This window comes from Vitis riparia, chromosome 5 (assembly GCF_004353265.1).
Source record: "Vitis riparia cultivar Riparia Gloire de Montpellier isolate 1030 chromosome 5, EGFV_Vit.rip_1.0, whole genome shotgun sequence".
In the NCBI taxonomy this organism is placed as follows: Eukaryota; Viridiplantae; Streptophyta; class Magnoliopsida; order Vitales; family Vitaceae; genus Vitis; species Vitis riparia.
Genome location: NC_048435.1, coordinates 18,335,461 through 18,357,639, shown reverse-complemented (window position 1 = coordinate 18,357,639; position 22,179 = coordinate 18,335,461). Strand labels below are relative to the sequence as shown.

At 32.9% G+C, this 22,179-nt stretch overlaps 2 protein-coding genes across 2 annotated transcripts; both read left to right on the top strand.

The window, feature by feature from the left end:
- The first annotated feature begins 6,020 nt into the window (after positions 1-6,020).
- On the top strand, positions 6,021-7,772 carry LOC117913919 (UDP-glycosyltransferase 75C1-like). Its single transcript, XM_034829042.1, has one exon. The coding sequence runs from the start codon at positions 6,101-6,103 to the stop codon at positions 7,508-7,510; it is 1,410 nt and encodes a 469-aa protein (XP_034684933.1). The 5' UTR covers positions 6,021-6,100; the 3' UTR covers positions 7,511-7,772.
- Positions 7,773-19,758: 11,986 nt separating this feature from the next.
- LOC117914053 (UDP-glycosyltransferase 75C1-like) lies at positions 19,759-21,456 on the top strand. Its single transcript, XM_034829218.1, has one exon. It carries the CDS (start codon positions 19,838-19,840, stop codon positions 21,245-21,247), a length of 1,410 nt encoding a protein of 469 aa, XP_034685109.1. The 5' UTR covers positions 19,759-19,837; the 3' UTR covers positions 21,248-21,456.
- Positions 21,457-22,179: the final 723 nt, after the last annotated feature.

The window sequence follows — 22,179 nt, the reverse complement described above, 5'->3', positions numbered from 1 at the left end:
ACAACTTGTCAAATACCTTTATTCTTATAAAACATTAAAAAACTGTTTTTTATTCTTTAATTTTAAAAATGTTTTTGGAAAACATGCCAAAACAAACCCTAAAATTTGAAAGCAAATCGTATTTAAAATTATGTTAAAAAAAAAAAAAAAAAACAAACACCACCTAAGTTCAATTGCTATAAAACAAAAAACTTTAAGTTGCAATTGCAAATGAGTTTACAAACTAAAACAAATGTCAAATAAAGCCTTTCCACAGTAAAAGACCATAACCCTGCATTGAGATGTAGACATATTTAACCCCCACCTTAAAATTGTATCTTCCTTTTTTCTATCTGTTCTATTTGCTTTTATTTTTTGCTTGACTCAAAATATTGATAGGGTCGAAACAAATTATAATTCTAAGCATTTTCTCCGCAAATGTAATCCTCAACGCTCAATAAGCTTATTCAATTAAGCTCTACCTACAAACTTTCTATATTTTATCCTAATATACATATATATTGTTTTTTTTTTTTTTTTACAAATCAACTCCTATATTTGCTTATGCTCTTGCAATATTCTCACATTTATATAGTATAAGTCATATTGTCCATTCAAAATATGATAAGTCCATTTAATTAAATTGTAATTACAAGTTCTATGTTTTCTACTATTTGATGTGAACTTGCTTACTAATAGGTGTTACTAGAGAATATGAACTGGCTTACTATGTTTCCAAAGAATGCTTTACTACTTTATATGGACTTGATTAGTAATAAATACCTTTCCCTAGACATTACTCTCTTTATCCCCCAATTTTGCATGATTTTACATTGACTAGCTTGATATTAATGTTTTGAGTGTCAACCCCATAATTTTTTCCCACAATTTCTGTTTTATTGAGCTATCTATCTTATATGAGAAAGTGGTACATTAATGTGGTGTAATCATCCATTCATATTTGTAATCTCTCCAAGAATTAATTAATTATAAAAATAAATAATATGGTAAGTTATCTCATGATCATTAACATACTAAAACAAATGTATCTATAAATTGTAGAAAAGTAAACTTTCTTTGTGTTTGTCTTTCTCCCTTCATTTCTTTTTCCTCTATTTTACTATTATTTTGGCATGGATAATTTTTTCTTTCTTATAGAGTATTAAATCTAGGAAATTAAATTAAGGGGACAAAAAATGTTTAAAACTCCTCATGTAATCTTAAATAACCATAAAATCCTTGAGTAATCCTTTTGGGAGCGCCTACTTCATGTGGCTCTACCACTTGTTAAGATTGTCAATGATCCTTGTAATCTGCTTGATAATTTTTTTTCCTAATTTAGATAAAATATAGGTGTACAATAGGTGTGAACAAATCAATTAAACTTGATTGTAGGGATTGATTTTAAGTTCCCTGATTATAATTTCTATCTATATAATAAAAAAATAAGAATGAAAAAAATTCTTCCCTATTTAGTATCAGAGCAAGATTTCAAATCTTTGTAATTCTTCCCCTCTCAATATCAAAATGAGCGAAAAAATATTCAATCGTTTAGGATGAAATTAATCTAAAGGCATTTTCAATGCATGAATCATACTAAATCAAATTATGATGTTTAGTCCCCGTTGATGGAGATGCATATTTCTAAGAGAGAGAAACTCTCCTACATTTGTGGCAAGAGAAAATTACCTACAAAATCGAAAGATGGACATGAGAAGTAGTATGCTGAAAATCAGAAAATCAAGAGGTGGCTATTGATGTCCACGACTCCAAAAATTATGAAGCGTTATTTATGCTTTACCCACTACCCATGAAATTTGGAGCTCTCTATTCAAGGCCTTTTATGATGGAAATGATGAATTATAAGTTTTCTCCTTGAATCAAACAACCTTTACCGCTGAACAAAGTGAAAAATCTCTTTGAATATTATGGAGTGTTGATTGAAAATTTTTAAGCATTAGGCCATTGCGATAAAGTTGACATAAAGGATGTCAATGACATTGTAGTGTACAAGAAATCTATTGAATAGCTAAGGGTACACATATTTCTAGTTAGATTTGATGGTGATTTTCAACAAATACCTAGAGAGATTTTGTGCAAAGAACAAGTTATAGATTTGGAGGAATGTTATTCTCCGATTCATTGTGAGGTAGTACAACACACCACTTTGAAAGGCAAGTCCAAAAACTCTTAGCTTCCGTTATAGTAGCTAGAAATTGGTTTAACCAAAAATGATCTTCTCAAAACCAACAAGATGAACGAAGCCCAACCATCCTAAAACCACCAATGGTGTCAAAAAGTCTACCTACAAATTCACTCATTGTAATCAAACTAGTCATACCAAAAATGGATGTTTTGAGCTTGTGGAATATCTAGAATGGTGGGATTATAGTCGTGATCCACAAAAATGGAATTCTAAAGAGATCTCTACTACCACGATTGTTGAAAGAAAGACTAAGGATGAAGTTGTTGAAAAGGCCTTAGCATTGGTAGTAGTTACAAACAATGATAATGAGGTTTTAAATATGTCCACAGTTGCTTCTAATTATGCATGGATAATTGATTATGGTGCTACATATGATAAGATATTTGATTCTAGATAAATTTCACCTCTTAAACTGTCTTCACAAAAAATTGTTTCTATTGCCAATGGTACTTTGACCCCAATCATTGGGCAAAGATCCTTGACCCTTACCGATGCTTTGAATTTAGATTCTATTTTAGTTATTTCATCTTTGGATTATAACCTCGTGTTCATTTTCCAAATAACCATGACCTTGTCTTATGTTGTAATTTTTTATCCTAAATTTTGTGTATTTAAGGACATCTGCACAAGGCAGATGATTGGTTATGGTATTAGGCGGGGGAAGTTGTATTACTTGGACTTGATGTCAAAGAGTTCCAACAAGCTACGTCAAGCTTTAACAATGGATAACTCTAATGGGTAGAAGAAGAAATCTGACATTTGGTTATGTCATTGACATTTGGGGCATGCTTCCTTTGGTTATTTGAAGAAATTATTTCCTAGTTTATTTGCAAAATTTGATGTTTCTAGTTTCCACTATGATGTTTGTGAACTAGCAAAGAGCCATCGTGCTTCATTTCCCTTAATTTTGAATAAATGTCCAATCCCTTTTATGGTTATATATGATGGTTTGAGATCCATCCAAAGTCCCTACTTTAGGTGGATCATGTTGATTTAAGGTAGAAAGCAACTATGAACAAAGAGATGAAATCCTTGCAAAAAAAAGAAAGAAAGAAACCTAGGAACTCATTGATCCTCCACTAAGAAAGAAACTAGTTAAATTATTAGAGATTTATACTATGAAGTATAAAGAAGATGGAACAATTAAATACTTTAAAGCAAGACTAGTGGCAAAAGGGTACACACAAATCTATGGGATCAATTATATAAAGACATCCACACTCATAGCTAAAATCAACACAGTTTGAGTTTTGTTGTTTTTAGTTGTGAACTTAGATTGTCCATTGCAACAACTCAATGTGAATAATACCTTACCGCATGGTGAATTGTCCATAGAAGTCTACATGGATCTCTGACCAAGGTGCATGATACCAAAAAGGCATAGTAAGAAGGTGTGTAAATTAAAGAAAATGTTGTATGAGTTGAAACGATCTCGGAGAGTATGGTTTGGAAGATTCATAAAGTCTATGATTGTCTTTGGCTACTTTTAGAGCAATTTAGACTATACTTTATTCCTGAAGAGATATCAAAGTAAGATCATTGCACTCATTATTTTTGTTGATGATATGGTGATAAAGAAAGAATGACTAAAAAATTACTTGTCCAAAGAGTTTGAAATGAAAAACTTAGGTCCTTTGAAATATTTTCTTAGGATCAACATGTCTCAATCTAAGAAAGGATTTTTTTTTTTTTTTTTGAAATATGACTTAGATCTATTACAAGAGATTGATATGTCAACATGTCAAACAAGTCAAACAAAGGATAAACTAGTGGAAGAAGGTTTAAAGTTATGTGTTGAGTCCAATCAAGCACCGATTGATAAAGGGAGATTTCAAAGACTTGTAGAAAGATTGATGTACTTAGCACACACAAGGTCAGACCTTGATTATGCATTGAGTATTGTTAGCCAATTTATGCATAACCCTGGAAAGCAACTATGAATGCAGTTATATGCATTGAGGATAGAGTGTTGGTTTTTCTTGATGACAACCTTGCTATTTTATAATAGATTTATTTCTCATTCAAATTATAAAATGTTTCTAAAATAACTTTGATTTTATTTTATATAAGAAATTAGATTTGAGTATTACAAAGAACTTAAAGGTTAAAAAGAGAAAGAAGGAAAAAAAAAGGACTTTTTCCTCTAGATAAAAGTTAAAAAATAAATAAAAATAAAAAAAGACAATTTTTTTTTAAGACAATTATGTTAAAAAAATGATAAATAAAAAATAGAAAGAGTCTAAATAACATGCTATAAGATTTAAGTAAATAATAATAATAATAACAACATCAACATTTTAATAAAAAAAAACCAATTTTTAAACCCCAAGAACGTAATTTTTTTTAAGAAAAAGAAAAAGAAAAAGAAAACCTTTGACATTCAAACTATCTAAAGGAGTCTAGGAATTTAGCTCTTTTATTTTATTTTATTGAAAAATGAACTTTTTTAATCAAAATTATTTGTTTTGAAATATGAGTAATATAAAAAATTGAAGATAGAAAATGAAAAAATTTGATAAGTGTAAATTTATGATTCATGCTATATGCAGATATAATACCTCAACTTAATATTAGTATATCTAATGAATAGAGAATATAAAAAAGATGTGAGTAATACATTACGTGACTTGTCTTATCTTATATTTGAATGAAGATGAGACACCATAAATAATATATTAACTTAATTATCCTCTCTCATGGTCATCTTATCTTTTATCTTATTCGATATATATTATACCGTAAATCCAACTTTTTAATGGAGGAAATAATGTCATGCACATTGTGAAATGGATTTTATAGTTTTATTTGTTTTAAAGAGCGTTTGATGGTAATTTTAGGAAGAATTTTTTGCCTTTTTAACACTTAAATTTTTTTCAAGTATTATAAAAAATAAAAACACTTCTTAAAATCACTATTAAACACATTAATAGTGTTTTTATATGAGATATTTTTAATAAAAGTGATTTTAGGAGAATCATCAATTAAGTGTTTTTCTAAAAAAAATAAAATTATAAAATGATTTTTCAGATTTTTAAAAGTGTTTTCTAAATTCTCTAACATTTAATTTAATTTTTTAAATATCATTTTAAGTTAAAAGTGTTTCAAAATAACTGTCAAATGGATTATTAGTTTTCGATGGATTGTTAGTTTCTTATCAATATCTTAAACATAATTGGGAAGGTTGAAAGAAGTAAAAAACAAGATGATAGAAGATAAAAATAAGGGTTATTTGATTAAAAGGGCTTCTCAAAACCCGATTTTTGAAATTTAACCTTCCACCATTTTTTGGTATCATTTAGATAAAAATACCTTTATTATATTCTTGTAAAAATAACCATTTCTTTTAAAACTTATATATAAATACTTGAAATAAAAAAGGGCAATTATGTAAAAAATGGGTTACTTTTCCGGTAAAACATGAGATGGATTAGATTTATGATGTGAGAATTATTTCATCATTTTTAACCAAATATTTCTAAAAATAAACAGAAACGGTCTCCTCTTCCCCACCGTGGGAACTATCATTCAATGCAAGTGACCTTAGATTGGAGCAAGATCTGCCACATAAATTCAAATAATTTAACAAAATGCCACACAAATTTTAGAATGGGTGAAGGGGATAACCTAGATCTATGCATCAATGGTATATATATAACCATGAATAACGTCCTATATAAAGCTGTCATGTCATGTGGGAGTCTCACATGCCAGGCATCATCTCCATCACAAATTGATGAACACAAAGACAAACTCAATAAAACTTCCTCCGCAAATTCGTCATCACAAACGTCATTGTTGTAAATCCCATATCCTTATTTATTCCCTTTACCTCCCTGCAAGTCCAAGACACCTCTTCACTTCACTGCCTGACACAAACTTCATTCTCTTGTGATAAACCCCACAAATCTCACACCCATGGGGTCTCCACACTTCCTCCTTGTAACATTTCCGGCGCAAGGCCACATTAACCCAGCTCTTCAATTCGCCAAGCGGATCATACGGACCGGTGCACAAGTCTCCTTCGCCACCAGCGTATCGGCCCACCGGCGCATGGCTAAAAGGTCGACCCCTGAAGGCTTAAACTTTGTCCCCTTCTCTGATGGCTATGATGATGGATTTAAACCTACTGATGATGTTCAACACTACATGTCCGAGATCAAGCGTCGGGGTTCGGAGACTCTGAGAGAGATTGTTGTGCGGAACGCGGATGAAGGCCAGCCTTTTACTTGTATAGTTTACACCCTGCTGCTTCCTTGGGCGGCTGAGGTGGCACGTGGCCTTGGGGTTCCATCTGCCCTTCTTTGGATTCAGCCCGCCACTGTTTTAGATATTTATTACTATTACTTCAATGGTTATGGTGATGTGTTTAGAAACATTAGCAATGAGCCTTCTTGTTCCGTTGAGTTACCAGGACTGCCGCTGCTCTCTAGCCGTGACCTTCCATCTTTTTTGGTGAAATCGAATGCATATACTTTTGTTCTTCCAACATTTCAGGAGCAGCTGGAGGCACTCAGCCAAGAAACAAGCCCAAAAGTACTGGTGAACACCTTTGATGCACTAGAGCCCGAGCCGCTGAGAGCTGTAGATAAACTTCACTTGATTGGAATTGGTCCCTTGGTTCCATCTGCATATTTGGATGGAAAAGATCCATCCGATACTTCTTTTGGAGGTGACATTTTCCAAGGTTCAGACGACTATATGGAATGGTTGAACTCCAAGCCCAAATCATCGGTGGTATACGTATCATTCGGGAGTATATCAGTTTTGTCAAAGACACAAAAGGAAGATATCGCACGGGCTTTGCTAGATTGTGGCCATCCTTTCTTGTGGGTCATAAGAGCACCAGAAAATGGAGAAGAAGTGAAAGAAGAAGACAAGCTGAGCTGCAGAGAAGAATTGGAGCAGAAAGGGATGATAGTATCATGGTGTTCTCAGATAGAGGTTTTGACACATCCATCATTGGGGTGTTTTGTATCACATTGCGGGTGGAATTCAACGTTAGAGAGCTTGGTTTCCGGGGTTCCTGTCGTAGCATTTCCCCAGTGGACAGATCAAGGGACCAACGCAAAGCTGATTGAAGACATGTGGAAAATAGGCATTAGGGTGACAGTGAATGAAGAGGGAATAGTAGAAAGTGATGAGTTCAAGCGGTGCTTGGAAATTGTTATGGGAGGTGGAGAGAAGGGGGAAGAAATGAGAAGGAATGCTGAGAAATGGAAGAATTTGGCCAGGGAAGCTGTGAAGGATGGTGGATCATCTGACAAGAATCTCAAGGGTTTTGTGGATGAGGTTGGACATGCCTGCTACGAGTCCATTGGTTCATGAAACTTGTTTGTTGTTTTGCTGGAAAGACTTACAGATGATTGGTCCCCCTTCCCTTTTATTATTACATCTTTTCTTTTTGTTTTATCTGGGATGTTCGATTCAGAGAATGTGACCAGTTGTTATCCGCATGCCAATCTTCCTTAGGTCCATCCCCTCTCTATTAAAATGAATATTAGTATGTATACTCTGGTTGTAATTCAAGTGATGCATAGCATTTTAATTTAAAATATTGAAATAAAAAATGGAAACAAGAAATTTACTCCGCTCTCTCTATGAATTATTATAGTTTGATTACTTATTAGAAATGAGCTATGTTGTACTTACTCATATGTAAAACCTTTTTATGGTAAATAGTTAATTTTTAGTTATTTTATATATCTATAATACTTTTAACATACCAAAGTTGTTATACTCCTTCTCTCTTTATGAATTATTATAGTTTGATTACTTATTAGAAATGAGATTATAGGGTGTTTCATCTAATAATCTCTTTTGTTGTACTTACCCATATCTAAGACCTTTTTATGGTAAATACTTTGTAGTTATTTTATATATCTATGATACTTTTAATATACCAAATTTATTACTTAAAATTAATGAAATTAATTGTTTTAAGGCAAAACAAAAAGCAAAAAATGTAACCAAAGAAAGCCTAAGCAATAAGTTTTAAGGCAACAAATAAAAAATTTTTAATTTAAAATCAATTTAACTTAAAATCACTGTCATTTCATATGTCAAACTCGAGAAAGCTTAGGACATTCTCTTAGTAACCTATGAAGGCACTTTGCCTATGAATTTGTCTAAAATCTAGATGCTTACATCTAAATTTTAAAACATAAGAATGCAAGAGGATCAGACCTTCTTTGCATTCTACTCATAACTTAGTAATATATTCAACTCTTACTTTAACTTAGGGGAAAAGATACCTGAGTCCAAAGTCATAAGAAAGATTTTAGAATTTTTCCCTAGGAGATTTAAACCCAAGGTCATGACCATAGAGGAAAGCAAGGACATTGATTCTATGAGAGTTAATGACCTTGTAGAATTACTTTAGACCTATGAGATGTCTCTACTTGATTCTCAAAAGCCTTGGGAAATTGCCTTTAAGGCTTCTAAGAATGAGGAAAAAGAAACTTAAATTTTGAATTTGCAGGAATGGAAGAGCATACCTTAATGTTTAAATGAATTAAAGATGCCATGAGATTTTAGAGAAGGTTCTTTAGAAAACAAGACTCAAAGAAAGGGAAAAGAACTAAAAATTCTTTCAAAGAAAAAGATAAGGGCTTTTCTAAGGGTAAAATAATTGAGTGCTTTAACTGTGATGGGTTATGACATGTGTATTCTAACTATCTTAGTCCCAAAGATGTTAAAAAGTCTATGCAGGTATCCTAGAGTGACATGGACTCAAATGAGAGCGACTTTTCGACTTCTAAAGATACTACGATTAACATGATTACCTTGCTTTCATTACTTCAATTAGTTCTAATCATGATATTAATAGTGATTGTCATGATAATGCCTTTATACTTGAAAATTGGTGTGAAAAGTATTGACTTTTATTGAATAATTGCATCAAAGTTATTCCTACCCATGCATCACAAAGCTCTGAACTTGGTGTGTTAAATGAAAAAAGAAAAAACTTAACTATCTTGAAAAGATTTGATTTGTTGAGACTAAGCATAAATATCTTCTTTAGAGAAACAATGCTCTAACTTAAGAAGTTGAACACCAAAGAAAAGAACGTTCTTCAAATAATGAAATATTTCATCCTAGGAAAATAATCTTAAATTAAATAATTGATAAATGTAAATCCCATGGAAATAAGAGAGGTCTTGGTTACATAAAGAAGACAAAAACTCCCACTATTAGAGAAACAGTCATTGTGAAGGGTTAAGAGGAAACTCTGAACCTTATAGCTTCCTCTAGCACACCTCCTTAATGTTTTTTTTGTAAGAAATTGGGACACACTCAAAATAGCTGCTATAGTAGACTTTTTGATAGGTATGAGTCCCATCTAAATGGGCTAGTGAATAAATCAAATGTCCTCAAAATATAATTTTAAATATCAAGAAAGGAAAAAGTCTAACCCTTAGCCTAGGATCAAGAGGAGCTCACCTAGTACAGCTCTTAAGGTTAAATAGGTTTGGTTTAGAAATGATAGGCCCAAGTGTAATATGGTATTCACTCCACTTAAGGTTAAAGGCCCTAGTAAGTGGTACTTTGATATTGTTTTCTCTAAAAACATAATAGGGGATAAATCCTTCTTTACTTCTTTTAAAGATTTCAATGGAGGTGATGTCACATTTGGTGATGGAGTATTACCCAAGTGAGAGGTAGGGGTAGTGTATCTATTTTTGGATGTCCTGAATTAAATGATTTTTTTTTTTTTTTTTTGTTGATGGACTTAAGGTTAACTTGATTAGTATAAACCAAATTTGTGATAGTAAACTAAGTGTGAGGTTTTCCCAAGCTCTTCGTGAAGTGTTTAGTAAAGAAGTACTCACACTCATTAGGCATAGGACCATGGATTACAATTATACAGTTAATTCTAATTCTAACTCTTCTTTAGTCTGTAATAAGGCTAAATTTGATGTTACTAAGGTATGGAATAGTAAGTTAGGGCATATTTATTATAAGGATCTTGCAAACATAGCAAATAAAAACCTAGTTAGAGGTATCCCTAAGTTAAGTGGACAACCAAACACTATATGTGGTGCTTGTATAATGAAAGGGAAACAAGTAAAAGAGCCTCACAGAAAGATTGAAGGAACTAGTACATCTAGGGTCCTACATTTTCTTCACACAGACCTCACAGGTCCTATGCGAATTGAAGCAAAGGTGAAAAGAAATACATTCTTGTGATAGTTGATAACTTCTCTAGGTATTCTTTTGTTTCATTCGTGAGAGAAAAATTAGAAACCACTGAACACTTGAAAATTCTTTGCACAAAAATTTAGGCAGAAAAATGTTTTCCCATTGTAAGAATTAGGAGTGATAAGAGAAAAGAATTTGTGATAGGAAAGGGATAAAACATGAATTTTCAGTCCTTAGAACTCCCCAAAAAATGGAGTGGTCGAAAGAAAGAATCTTATTCTTTGAGAAATGGCATGTGTGATACTATAGACTCATGACACTCCTCCTTAGTTTTGGGTCGAAGCCATTAGCACTGCTTGTTGCACTACCAATATAATTTTTCTTACACCATGGACAAATAAAACTGCATATGAATTGTGGTGAGGAAAAAAGCCTAATTTGAAATACTTTAGGATATTTGTCGTAGGTGCTATATTCTCAATGATGGGGAAAATTTAGGAAAATGTGACTTTAAATCTTATTTAGATATTTTACTAGGTTATTCTACCAAGAAAAAAGCCTACAGAATATATAATCTAGATTCTAAAGTAATCCAAAAATCTTATAATGTGATTATTAATGATTAAGGATCCACTCAGGAAAAGAAAAATTTAGATATAGTGCCTTGGGAATCCATTAAAGATATCCTTGAAGCCTTTATTGAGATAGTGGATGAGACTAGAGATATTCCTAAGACCATTCTTGAAAAGGGCATTTAGCCCAAAATTGACATGAAGGTATGAAGATATTGGAACAAGTGAAGTAGTAAATAAGAATACATCCAAGGTACCTAAAAATCACCAAATCTCTAATGTCATTGGAAACATGAAAGATTCCATGGTAGCAAGGAAATAATAAAGAGTTAATGAGATAGGTTTCATCTAGTACACCTCATAATTAGAGCTTATGGATGTGAAAGAAGCTCTTGAAGATGAATCTTGGGCTACCACTATAGGAAGAATTAAACTAGTTTGTTAGGAAAGAAGTGTGGTATTTAGTAACTAGGCTTAAAGACAAACAAATGATAGGTACTAAATGGATCTTCAAGAATAAAGAAGGTGAAAATGGGATGATAGTAAGGAATAAGGCTAGACTAGTGGCACAAGGATACTCCCACATAGAGGAAATCGATTATAAGAAAACCTTTGCTCTTGTAGTTAGATTAGAGTCAATTAGAATTCTCTCAGCTATAGCATGCTCATTAAAGATAAAGTTCTACCAAATGGGTGTAAAAAGTGCCTTTTGAAATGAAAATTCTTAGTGACGAGGTATACATAGAGCAACCCAAGGGCTTTGAGGACCCTAAATTTTCCAATCATGTGTGTAGACTAAAGAAAGTCCTTTATGGACCTAAGTAAGCTCCTAAAGCTTTGTACAAGAGGCTTACTACTTATTTCTTGAAACAACATTTTGAAATAGGGGGAGTTGATAGAACCTTATTTATCCATAGGACTAATTCTAAACTCCTAGTGGCACAAATATATGTTGATGATATTGTTTTTGGAGCCACTTCAAATTAACATGCCCTTAATTTTGCTAAGGAGGTGAAAAAGGAGTTTAAAATGAGCATGGTAGGTGAACTCAACTTTTTTCGAGGCTTGCAAATTAGACAAAGAGTTGTGTTTTTATATCTCAATCCAAATATGTAAGGGAGTTGGTGAAAAATTTTGGTCTTGAGTCAACTAAGCACTTTACGACACTTATGATCACTACCACCAAACTTTGCAAAGACACATTTGGTAAAGATGTTTAGCAAAAGCTTTATAAGAGTATAATAGAAAGTCTATTGTACCTTATTGTGAGTTGTTTTGATATTTCATTAAGTGTGAGGGTTGTGTGCTAAATTCTAGTCTAATCCCATAGAGTCACATTTAAAATCAATAAAAGAATAATTAGATATGTGAATGGGACTTTAGATTATGGATTGTGGTATCATTTTAACCCCTTTTTTATCATTGGTTATTCTGATGCTAATTGAGCTGAAAACATAGAGGATAGGAGAAGTACTTCAAGTGCTTGTTTCTTTGTTAGCAACTATCTAGTTGCTTGGCTTAATAATAAGCAAAACTCAATATCGCTTTTCACTTTGAAGTAAAGTATATTGTCGCAGGAAGTTATTGTACCCAACTTCTTTGGATGAAGCAAATACTCAGTGACTATGACATTGAGTAAGACACCCTAAGATTATGTCTGACAGCTTAAGTATTACAAACATCTCTAAGAATCTTGAACTCCATTCATGAACTAAACACATCGAAATTCGCCATCATTTTATTAGGGACCTTGTAGAAGATAAGGTAATTTCCTTAAAGTTTGCACCCATTGAACATCAATTGGTTGATATATTCACAAAACCTTTAGAATCTCTTAAGTTTGAGTTCTTAAGGAAATCTCTGAGCATCTGCCTCATTGATTGAGATCTTGTGGTGTAGGTCTAAGGATCATTACTTTAAAGCAAACGATTTTTTTTAAGATTGTAAGTTCATCCCTAATCAACCTTAGGGCTTCATAATTTCCTTGATAACTTATCTTTTTAGTATTTACTTAAATACCTCAAGTTTCTACTATGTCTTTGATATACTAGATCTACAAGATTTTGCAACTTTCTCTAGAATCTCATTAGTCACTTTTTAGGCCATTAAAACAAAGTAAATAAAAAACTTTGTATTTTACAAAATCTTGAAATTTTCACTAGTTAATGATTAAGTCTAATTGATATAGTAGATTTTGAGTTCCTGAAATTAATGAACACCATGCTTATTCAAATTAAATTCACATGTCATGTTTAACTTAATTTTAAAATTGTTTTATAAAGTGATCTTTAGCATCTTGGCTAAAATTAATCGGTATTCTTTCCAAGAAAAAATAATACCACCACTTGCACAATTTGGAAACACTCCTCAAGTGGAAAATGGAAACCATGGTTGAAAGTATGATTTCCATATATATATGGTGTACAATGCCTCCACTACTCCAAATAAAAGAAAATTAATGATATTTATTTGAGGGGGAGAAAAAGTTGTGTTGTCTATAAATCAATGCTTGTTGTGAACAGAAATTTGACGAACTATTCTCAAGTTAAGTGAATGTTGAATATACTAGAATTTGGCATGGTTTAGTGCTCCTTCAAAATTTAAAATTGAAATATGTAAGTTAAATAGTAAGTTAACCTTGATAATTACTGCCTTCGGTTTATTTTAGTTATAGTATCTTGGTTTGATATTGCAACATCTTCTAGGCCAACTTAGTCGTTAATGATTATCTTTGGATGATCTTGATTCATTCTTAAAACCTTCAATGTTACTTGTATAGCTAATTACTTGATTTATTTTTTGTTCTTGCTAGCGTCTCAAGTTTCTTTCAATTCTTAGAGCCCTAGATTGTCTTAGTTGGTCTCTAATATTTTGCCAAGTATTTTTAGGTATAAACTCCTATTATTTAGATTAAACACTAAAAGGAGAGCTCTATCTATGATTAGCACTTGATGAAAAGGTATCAAGCACTCAAGCCCTCCTTAAATTACTCAAGTGCTCTTTGAAGCACTCAAGCACTTTTAGAAGAGCACTTAAGCGCTCTTAGGGCCTTTCAGTGCCCATTGAGCACTCCAAGTCACTTATAGCGCTCTTCTAATGCTTGAAGCGGTCGAGCACTAATCCAACTTTGAGCACTACATCTAAAACTCTTACATAGATAAGGGTTATAAAAAGCCTTCCCATTCTTCTATTTTATTCATTTCCTTTGCCCTAAGTTGTCTCTAGTGTCTTCCTTGGTGTTCTTTTGTCTTTTCAGGCTTTCTTGAACCTATTTTCATCTATTTAGACTCTGTAGGCATGTTATGGCTACTTTTATAAGAATTTCTAGTGGTTTATTACTCTAGAACTAGTATGTTAGTCACAAAGATCCTAAAGAGTTGCCTCATACACCTTTATTTCCTAAGCCTGTGATAAAGATCCCTTTACAGGGCCCCTTTGACTCTATCGATCTTCATATTGAGTGTTTTTATTTATAGGAGACTCATGCATGGTACCACCATCAATTTTCTTATCATAGGGTCATGATCAAGAAAGATTTAACTTTGAGCTCTTTTTGTGATACTAAGCTTCCAAGTATTTTTCGTGAAAGAGGCTGGGAGCCTCTTACGTTTCTTTCTAGGGTTTTTTGCCCCCAACTTCTTATAGATTTTCTATTTGAACTTCCATTCTATCATGGTCGGGCTTGCTTTTTGGGTCACTATGTACAATCATAACTCTCTTGATTACTCCTTGCTCTATTTGTCAAGCTCTCATCATGCAAACAATTTCAGGGACACTTCCCCACTTCTCTACTAAGGTTCATTCCCTCACACCTTCTTTGAGCTTGAAGGCCATTCCCTTACTCTTTTTAGCAAGCCTGGTCATCTTCTATTTTTTATCTCTATTATCAACTTCATTAAGTTGACATGGATCCTCCCCACATGCTTTTCTTACTCTTTTTTTTCCTTCATACCATTGAATGCAAATTTGTCAGTCAATTGACCAATTCATTCATATTGTGCTCTCTAGGAAATTGATCAACATCACCTAGGTTATCCTTGATATCATGGCCACGTATGTACCATGCATCATTTTATCATAGTAGCTTTCTTTTCACTCTAATCACCTCTCAAATTCTCGTCAACATTGAATTTTAGATGAATCAATATTTGTGTATGCTTAGCCCATGCATTTCCATCAACAAGAGTTCATGGTTCAAGAATGTGAGTCACGTCTTTTGCAAAATTGCTTTAGAGGCCAATGAGGAGTGATTACTACTCAAAAACAACACATTTTAAATAATAATTTTCATGAATTCCATACCTTTTGAGTAGTAATTATGCCTAATATGCCCAAGTAATACATTGTTGCCCTTGCAAGAGATACTAGTGATTTTTATGAAGTTTTGAAGATATTTCAAGGTAATTTTTGAAGTATTTCGTAACAAAAGAGACATGGAATTGAGGAGGGTAAATAATGTGGAAGATGAGGAAGAATCAATGCACTTGGACTAGGATTTAGAGCTAATTTGGAAGTAGTTGAGGTGGATTCAAAAGAAAGAAATGACAAAAGAAAGCTTAAAAATCAAATATTTCCATTTCGCCTGATCATGTGAAAATTTCGCATGACTATGCAAAATAGACCAGAAGGTGGAATTATGCTACAGAATAAGGAAAATGTGCAAGTTGATTTCGCATGATCATGCAAAATGTTCCTGAAAGCTATAATTGCTACTATTGAATTATTGATTTCACACAACCATGCAAAATTGGTTGAGCTCGTGTGAAATGGTCATTTTTTTGTTAAACTCCAGATTGCTTGATGAAGAAGCTTCTGAAAGACCTCTTAGATAATGCCAAGTGTTCACTTGACCTAGGCCTATAAATAGAAACTTTATTTTCTTATGTGAAGCTTTTTGGTACACTTCTAATTGTAGAATTTTTTGGATTTTCTCTCTCAATAGAATTCTCTATTTTCCTTCATTTTCTCTCATTTTCTCACTAGCCAAACATACCTTGTGGAACCAAATCTCCAAGCATGGGTGGCTAAATCTTGTTTTTCTCGGAGAAATGAGGATCTAGAGGCAAGATCTATGGTGAATTAGAGAAATGAGCTTTAATTGCAAAGTTAATTTGATCAAATTGGTTGATTAATTGAATTTTGGGGATTTTTCTCTTCAAATTGTCTTGGATGACTACTACAATGAAAACTAGGTAGATTCATTAAATTGATGAGATTGAATAGTTGCATTGTGTGAATCATTGGAAGATGATTTAAGATGAATTGGATTTATAGTTTAAATTGATCTCTTGGATTAAATAATCTAATTTGAAGACAAATTAGATCTAGACTTAAAGTTACATCCAAAATTGGTTTAGATGAGAATTTAGGTTTTCAATCTAACTTGATGAAAACTAGATCTCGACATCTATTCACCATGGAAACTGTTTTCTAGAAAATCCTAACTCTGAGAATTTCATTTCGTATTAATTTTCTTTTATTTTACATTTCATTGTTTATCTCAATTAGAAACCATAGTTAAATAGATTTTTTTTACCATAAATTTTCAAATCAATTTCACTTTATCACAATTATTTCTTCTCCTCTCATTCAAGCCTTAATTACTGAGAATAATCCATCCTAGTGGACGGCACCTAAAAACCACTATACTACAGTAGTTTGTACTAAAACCATTTTTTTGATCAAGTACAAGCTACTCTAGAATAGTAAATTACATTATAAATTGTGTTTTGATATAATAAATGACAAAAATCAAGCGATCAAGGAGTAGGAGAAGGAGGAGATCCATGCAATAGAGTATGATCCACTTATCGAGTCGAGTGACGAGATCCCTATTCCTATACCTAAAGGGCATAACACTCGAGAGAGAGCAAGCTCATCATGCCCATCTTCTCACCTTACGACCCCTGCTATTAAGGTTGGTATGTAATGAGTCTTCGTTTCCTTTAACACACTAATTATAGGTTTGAATGAATGATATGGACACTTTTCGGCACCAGTGTGGACTATGTCATAGGGGAGCTCTTAATCGTATCGTCTTATGTGCATTCCTAACGTGCCTTTAACTAGGCACCATTGCTTCCATTTAATCTTGAGCTTTAGTTTCCTTTACTTTGTGTTGGATTTATTATTATTATTATTACTTTTTGTATATTGAAGCCGTTTTGACTTAGTTTAGTTTATATTTTGTTTGGTTTGAACATTTTTTTATTATTTTATCACTTGTATCCATAACTTTTTGCCTATATATGTATATCAGTTTTTGTCATTCGTCTCTTTTTTATTTGTGTTTATGTTTTATCAATCTCTTTGTCATTTTTGCTACAGAAAAAGGGAGAGAGTTATGATTGATTGATTGGTTGATTGATGGTTAGATATCCACTACATACTTGACTCATATCGTGGCTTGTGTTGTGACTTGCATCGATTTACTCTTACCTGATTTGATAGAATTATAAGTTACATTGTTTCCTGCACATTGCTTTACCGAGGTATCTGGTTGGTTATTTTGAGTAGGTCACAGGTATTAAGGTATTGCTTACATTTGGATGTAGTTTGATCATCATATGCTAGTTAAGGAATGTTTGGTTTAGACGAGTGTTTTTTAAGAGATTTATAAACTCCATTTGAAAGTATTAGGAGGTATATATAATTTGCTTTTTGTCACAAAAATTTCCAAAGGGGGAGATTGTTGGTACATTAGGCTATGTAGCTTAAAATTGATAGCTTTTGTTCCATTCTTTTTTACATTAGGATCTCTTTAGATTGTGCCTTACTCTTCATTGAAGACTACGTGATCAATCAAGATGACACAAGTATAAAAAGGTGTAGGAAAAGCAAATTAGTGGTTATTAGTTATCGCATGAATCAAGGTTTCTAAAACCGAGTTAAAAGAATTTTAAATTGTTTTTTAAAACCTCCATGACCACTCAAGCATTGAGGAAAGTGCTCAAGCACTCTAAGGGTGCTTGAGTGCTCGTGGCAAAATTCTCTAAAATTCTGAAGATTCATCTTTTGAATTTTTAAAGGTTTTATTTTTAGGAATAATATAGATCCAGTCTACCAGGTTCCTAGGCCTATAAATACCTTCTCTAAAAATGTTTTTGGTTTGATGCTTTTGAGGTTTAAAAATAAATCAATAAATAAATAACTTAATTTACCTTTTTTTTATTCCCAAGACTCTTAGAGAAGTTCATTTTAGCTTCTATCGGGCTGTGAAAGAGATCTACATCCCTTAAGTGCTAAAGTTAGATCCATTAGGAGCACACGAGGTGTTGTATCACAGATGTGAAGCACAATGTAGGTGCTAGGGAGTAAGGCTTATGGATAACTTCAGCTAGATAAAACTATATATTATACTGTACTTTCATATTGTGGATTTGTTATTTGAGGTCTTTGGCCATATGGCTTTTACATCCACATATTTTGTGTGAGTGGTTTTCCACATAAAAAACTATCTCTTGTGTATTGATTGCACTTAGGGTATCCCTAATCTAAAAAGAGATAGTTAAATAATTGAAGTATTTATTTTTGGGCTAAATAAGGTTCAAACACCTATTCACCTCCCTTTAGGTGTTGCCTATATTAAATAAATGAACTTTCAAAAAATAATAAATATTATTATTGACTAATTATTTGAAATTAGTAAGTCCTAAATTTTTGTTATTATAAAATAAAATAATGATCCAAACTAAAATTTTCTCCCAAGAATCCATTTTTCTAAACTAAATCTTTTATTAACAATGTTATTATCATTTTCACCTCACTTATATAATTCAATTAATTATGTTTGTTGAATTACAACAACAAAAATAATAACAATGGTGATGATGATGACATTGTTGTTGAATAATAATAATAATAATAATAATAATAATAATAATAATATATTTAGTCTTAACCCTCGAAAATAATGTAACTAATAAAATACTTTGAACTGTAAATCATGATAAATATTAAATTCTAAATAACTACTTATACTTTATTTAAATAGATATAAATATCAAGAGATTTATATGTTAGTAATATTGTTATATAATAGATAGTTTCTAAATAAAAGATTTTATCACTTTCAATTGACTTTTTACTTATTTAAAAACAATAATCTCAAATTTTACTAAAATAAAAAATAATTTATTGAAAAAGTTTTTAAAAGATTTTTTGTGAAAAAAAAATGAAAATTTTTTAATCAAATTTCGAATATATATAATTGTAAAATCTATTTATTTATTTTTTAACCAATATCTTTTTCTAGATGATAAATACGATATCATATTTTTCTCCAAACCAAAATTTCTAGCTCGGTGCATATATTTAAGTATCCCATCTGAAATCAATGCTTGAATAATTTGATGTCAATAATTTTTGGGTTATATGGTATAAATTGTTAAGAACACCTTAAAAGTACCTTTCAACTTTATATCTTTGTAAAAATGTTTTCGATGAAAATACCATTGTGGAAAGCTCCAAGGATAAAAAGACAACCGCAAAGAGCGGACACCTAGGATGCGGTTAGTAGGAAAATTCATAAATAAAATCAATCCCCATGCAGGGTGACATGGATTTTAAGAGGAAGTATCATTCAATGCAAGTGATCTTAGGAAGAATATGGGCCACATAAATCAAAATAATTTAACAAAAACCACTAAATTTTTAGCATGGGTGAAGGAAGGGGATAGGCTAAATGTATGCATCAGTGGGCTGTGATCATTAATAATATGCTAGCAAAGCTTGAATGTCATGTTAGACATCATCTCCATCACAAATTGATGAACATAGAGACAAACTCCATAAGATTTCCTCACCACAAACGTCATTGTTGCAAATCCCATATCCTTATTTATGGCCTTTAACCCTGCATTGCAATTCCAAAACACCGCCTTCACTCCTTAACACAAACTCCATTCTCTTTTAGATTAACAGCCACACAAACTTTACAGCCATGGGGTCTCCGCATTTCCTCCTTGTAACCTTTCCAGCGCAAGGCCACATCAACCCAGCTCTTCAATTCGCAAAACGAATGATACGCACGGGAGCACAAGTCTCCTTCGCCACCAGCGTATCGGCCCACCGGCGCATGGCTAAAAGGCCAAACCTTGAAGGCTTACAGTTTGTCCCCTTCTCTGATGGCTATGATGATGGGTTTAAATCCAGTGATGATATACAACAATACATGTCCGAGATCAGGCGTCGAGGATCGGAGACTCTCAGAGAGATTGTTGTCCGGAACTCGGATGAAGGCCGCCCTTTTACTTGTATAGTTCACACCCTACTGGTTCCTTGGGCGGCTGAGGTGGCACGTGGCCTAGTGGTTCCATATGCCCTTCTTTGGAATGAGCCCGCCACTGTTTTAGATATTTATTACTATTACTTCAATGGTTATGGTGATGTGTTTAGAAACATTAGCAATGAGCCTACATGCTCCATTGAGTTACCAGCACTGCCGCTTCTCTCTAGTCGTGACCTTCCCTCTTTTTTGGTGAATTCAAATGCGTATACGTTTTTTCTTCCGATGCTTCAAGAGCAGCTGGAGGCACTCAACCAAGAAACAAACCCAAAAGTACTGGTGAACTCCTTTGATGCATTAGAGACCGAGGCCTTGAAAGCTGTGGATAAACTTCACTTGATTGGAATTGGTCCCTTAGTTCCATCTGCATATTTGGATTCAAAAGATCCATCTGATACTTCTTTTGGAGGTGACTTGTTCCAAGGTTCAGACGACTATATGGAATGGTTGAACTCCAAGCCCAAATCATCAGTTGTATACGTATCATTTGGGAGTATATCAGTTTTATCAAAGACGCAAAAGGAGGAGATTGCACGAGGTTTGCTAGATTGTGGCCAGCCTTTCTTGTGGGTCATAAGAGCACCAGAAAATGGAGAAGAAGTGAAAGAAGAAGACAAGCTGAGTTGCAGAGAAGAACTGGAGAAGAAAGGGATGATAGTACCATGGTGTTCTCAGATAGAGGTTTTGACACATCCATCGTTGGGTTGCTTTGTATCACACTGCGGGTGGAATTCAACCTTAGAGAGCTTGGTTTCTGGGGTTCCAGTAGTAGCATTTCCCCAATGGGCAGATCAAGGGACCAACGCAAAGCTGATCGAAGACATATGGAAGATAGGAATTAGGGTGACAGTGAATGAAGAAGGAATAGTCGAAAGTGATCAGATCAAACGCTGCTTGGAAATTGCTATGAGAGGTGGAGTAAAGGGGGAAGAAATGAGAAGGAATGCTGAGAAATGGAAGAATTTGGCCAGGGAAGCTGTGAAGGATGGTGGATCATCGGACATGAATCTCAAGGGATTTGTGGATGAGGTTGGACAAGGCTGTAACGAGTCCATTGGTTCATGAAACATTGTTGTTTTGCTGGAAAGGTCTATAAACAACTGGTTTGGCTTAGCTTTTATTTTTTTATCTTTTCCTTTTGTTGTATCTGTGATTCGATTCGCAGGACATGACCAGTGGTCCTCTTCCTTAGGTCTATTCCTCTCTATTATTGTTTCTGAAATTGAGGGGAAAAAATGAATATTAATTTATACATTTAGACTATAATTCACGTGCATTCAAGAGGACACGACAGGTCTTGTCGCAGGACCATCGATGGTATTTTTGGTCCTACAATTTACTCTATTTGATGAAACTATAGATCCTTATGAGATCATCACCTTATGCAGAAGCAGCACCAATGATCTTAGAGTGAACGAATGATGCCTTACTATGCAAAGTTTTTCCATCAAAAAATACGGTGAGGTTAAACTCTCTTGTTTCCATCAGCTGCATTGAAATTCTGTAGATTTAGTTAGATCTATGTGAGCAAGTTTGTTGGACAGCATAGGATTTCTCCCTGTGTTGAAAATATTAACCTGACTTAAAGTGAAATTAAAAGAATTTTAGGAATTTGAGAGATATTTGGAATTATTATTTATTTAATTTTTTTTCTTTTTATGTTATTTGATGTTAGGATAAAGTCCTTAAAAGTATAACATAATTTGATAATTTGAAATTTATTATTCTTTTAGTGATATTCCAATTTCATTTTTATCTATTCTTTTTTCATATATTGTGTCTTATGAGCATTTTGGCTGAACATTTTTTTGCATTGTACATGACTTAGGTGTCTTAAGAGTTGCATGAAAAATCCAAATAATAATATCCTTGCAAGTAAATGATTTGTTTACAGTCTGTTCGTGGACATAGCCAATCCGTTTGAGGCTATAGTGTACTACCTCTTAATTTTAGGAATGGTTGATCTTAGCCATCACAATGAGGTTCTCATGGTCAGT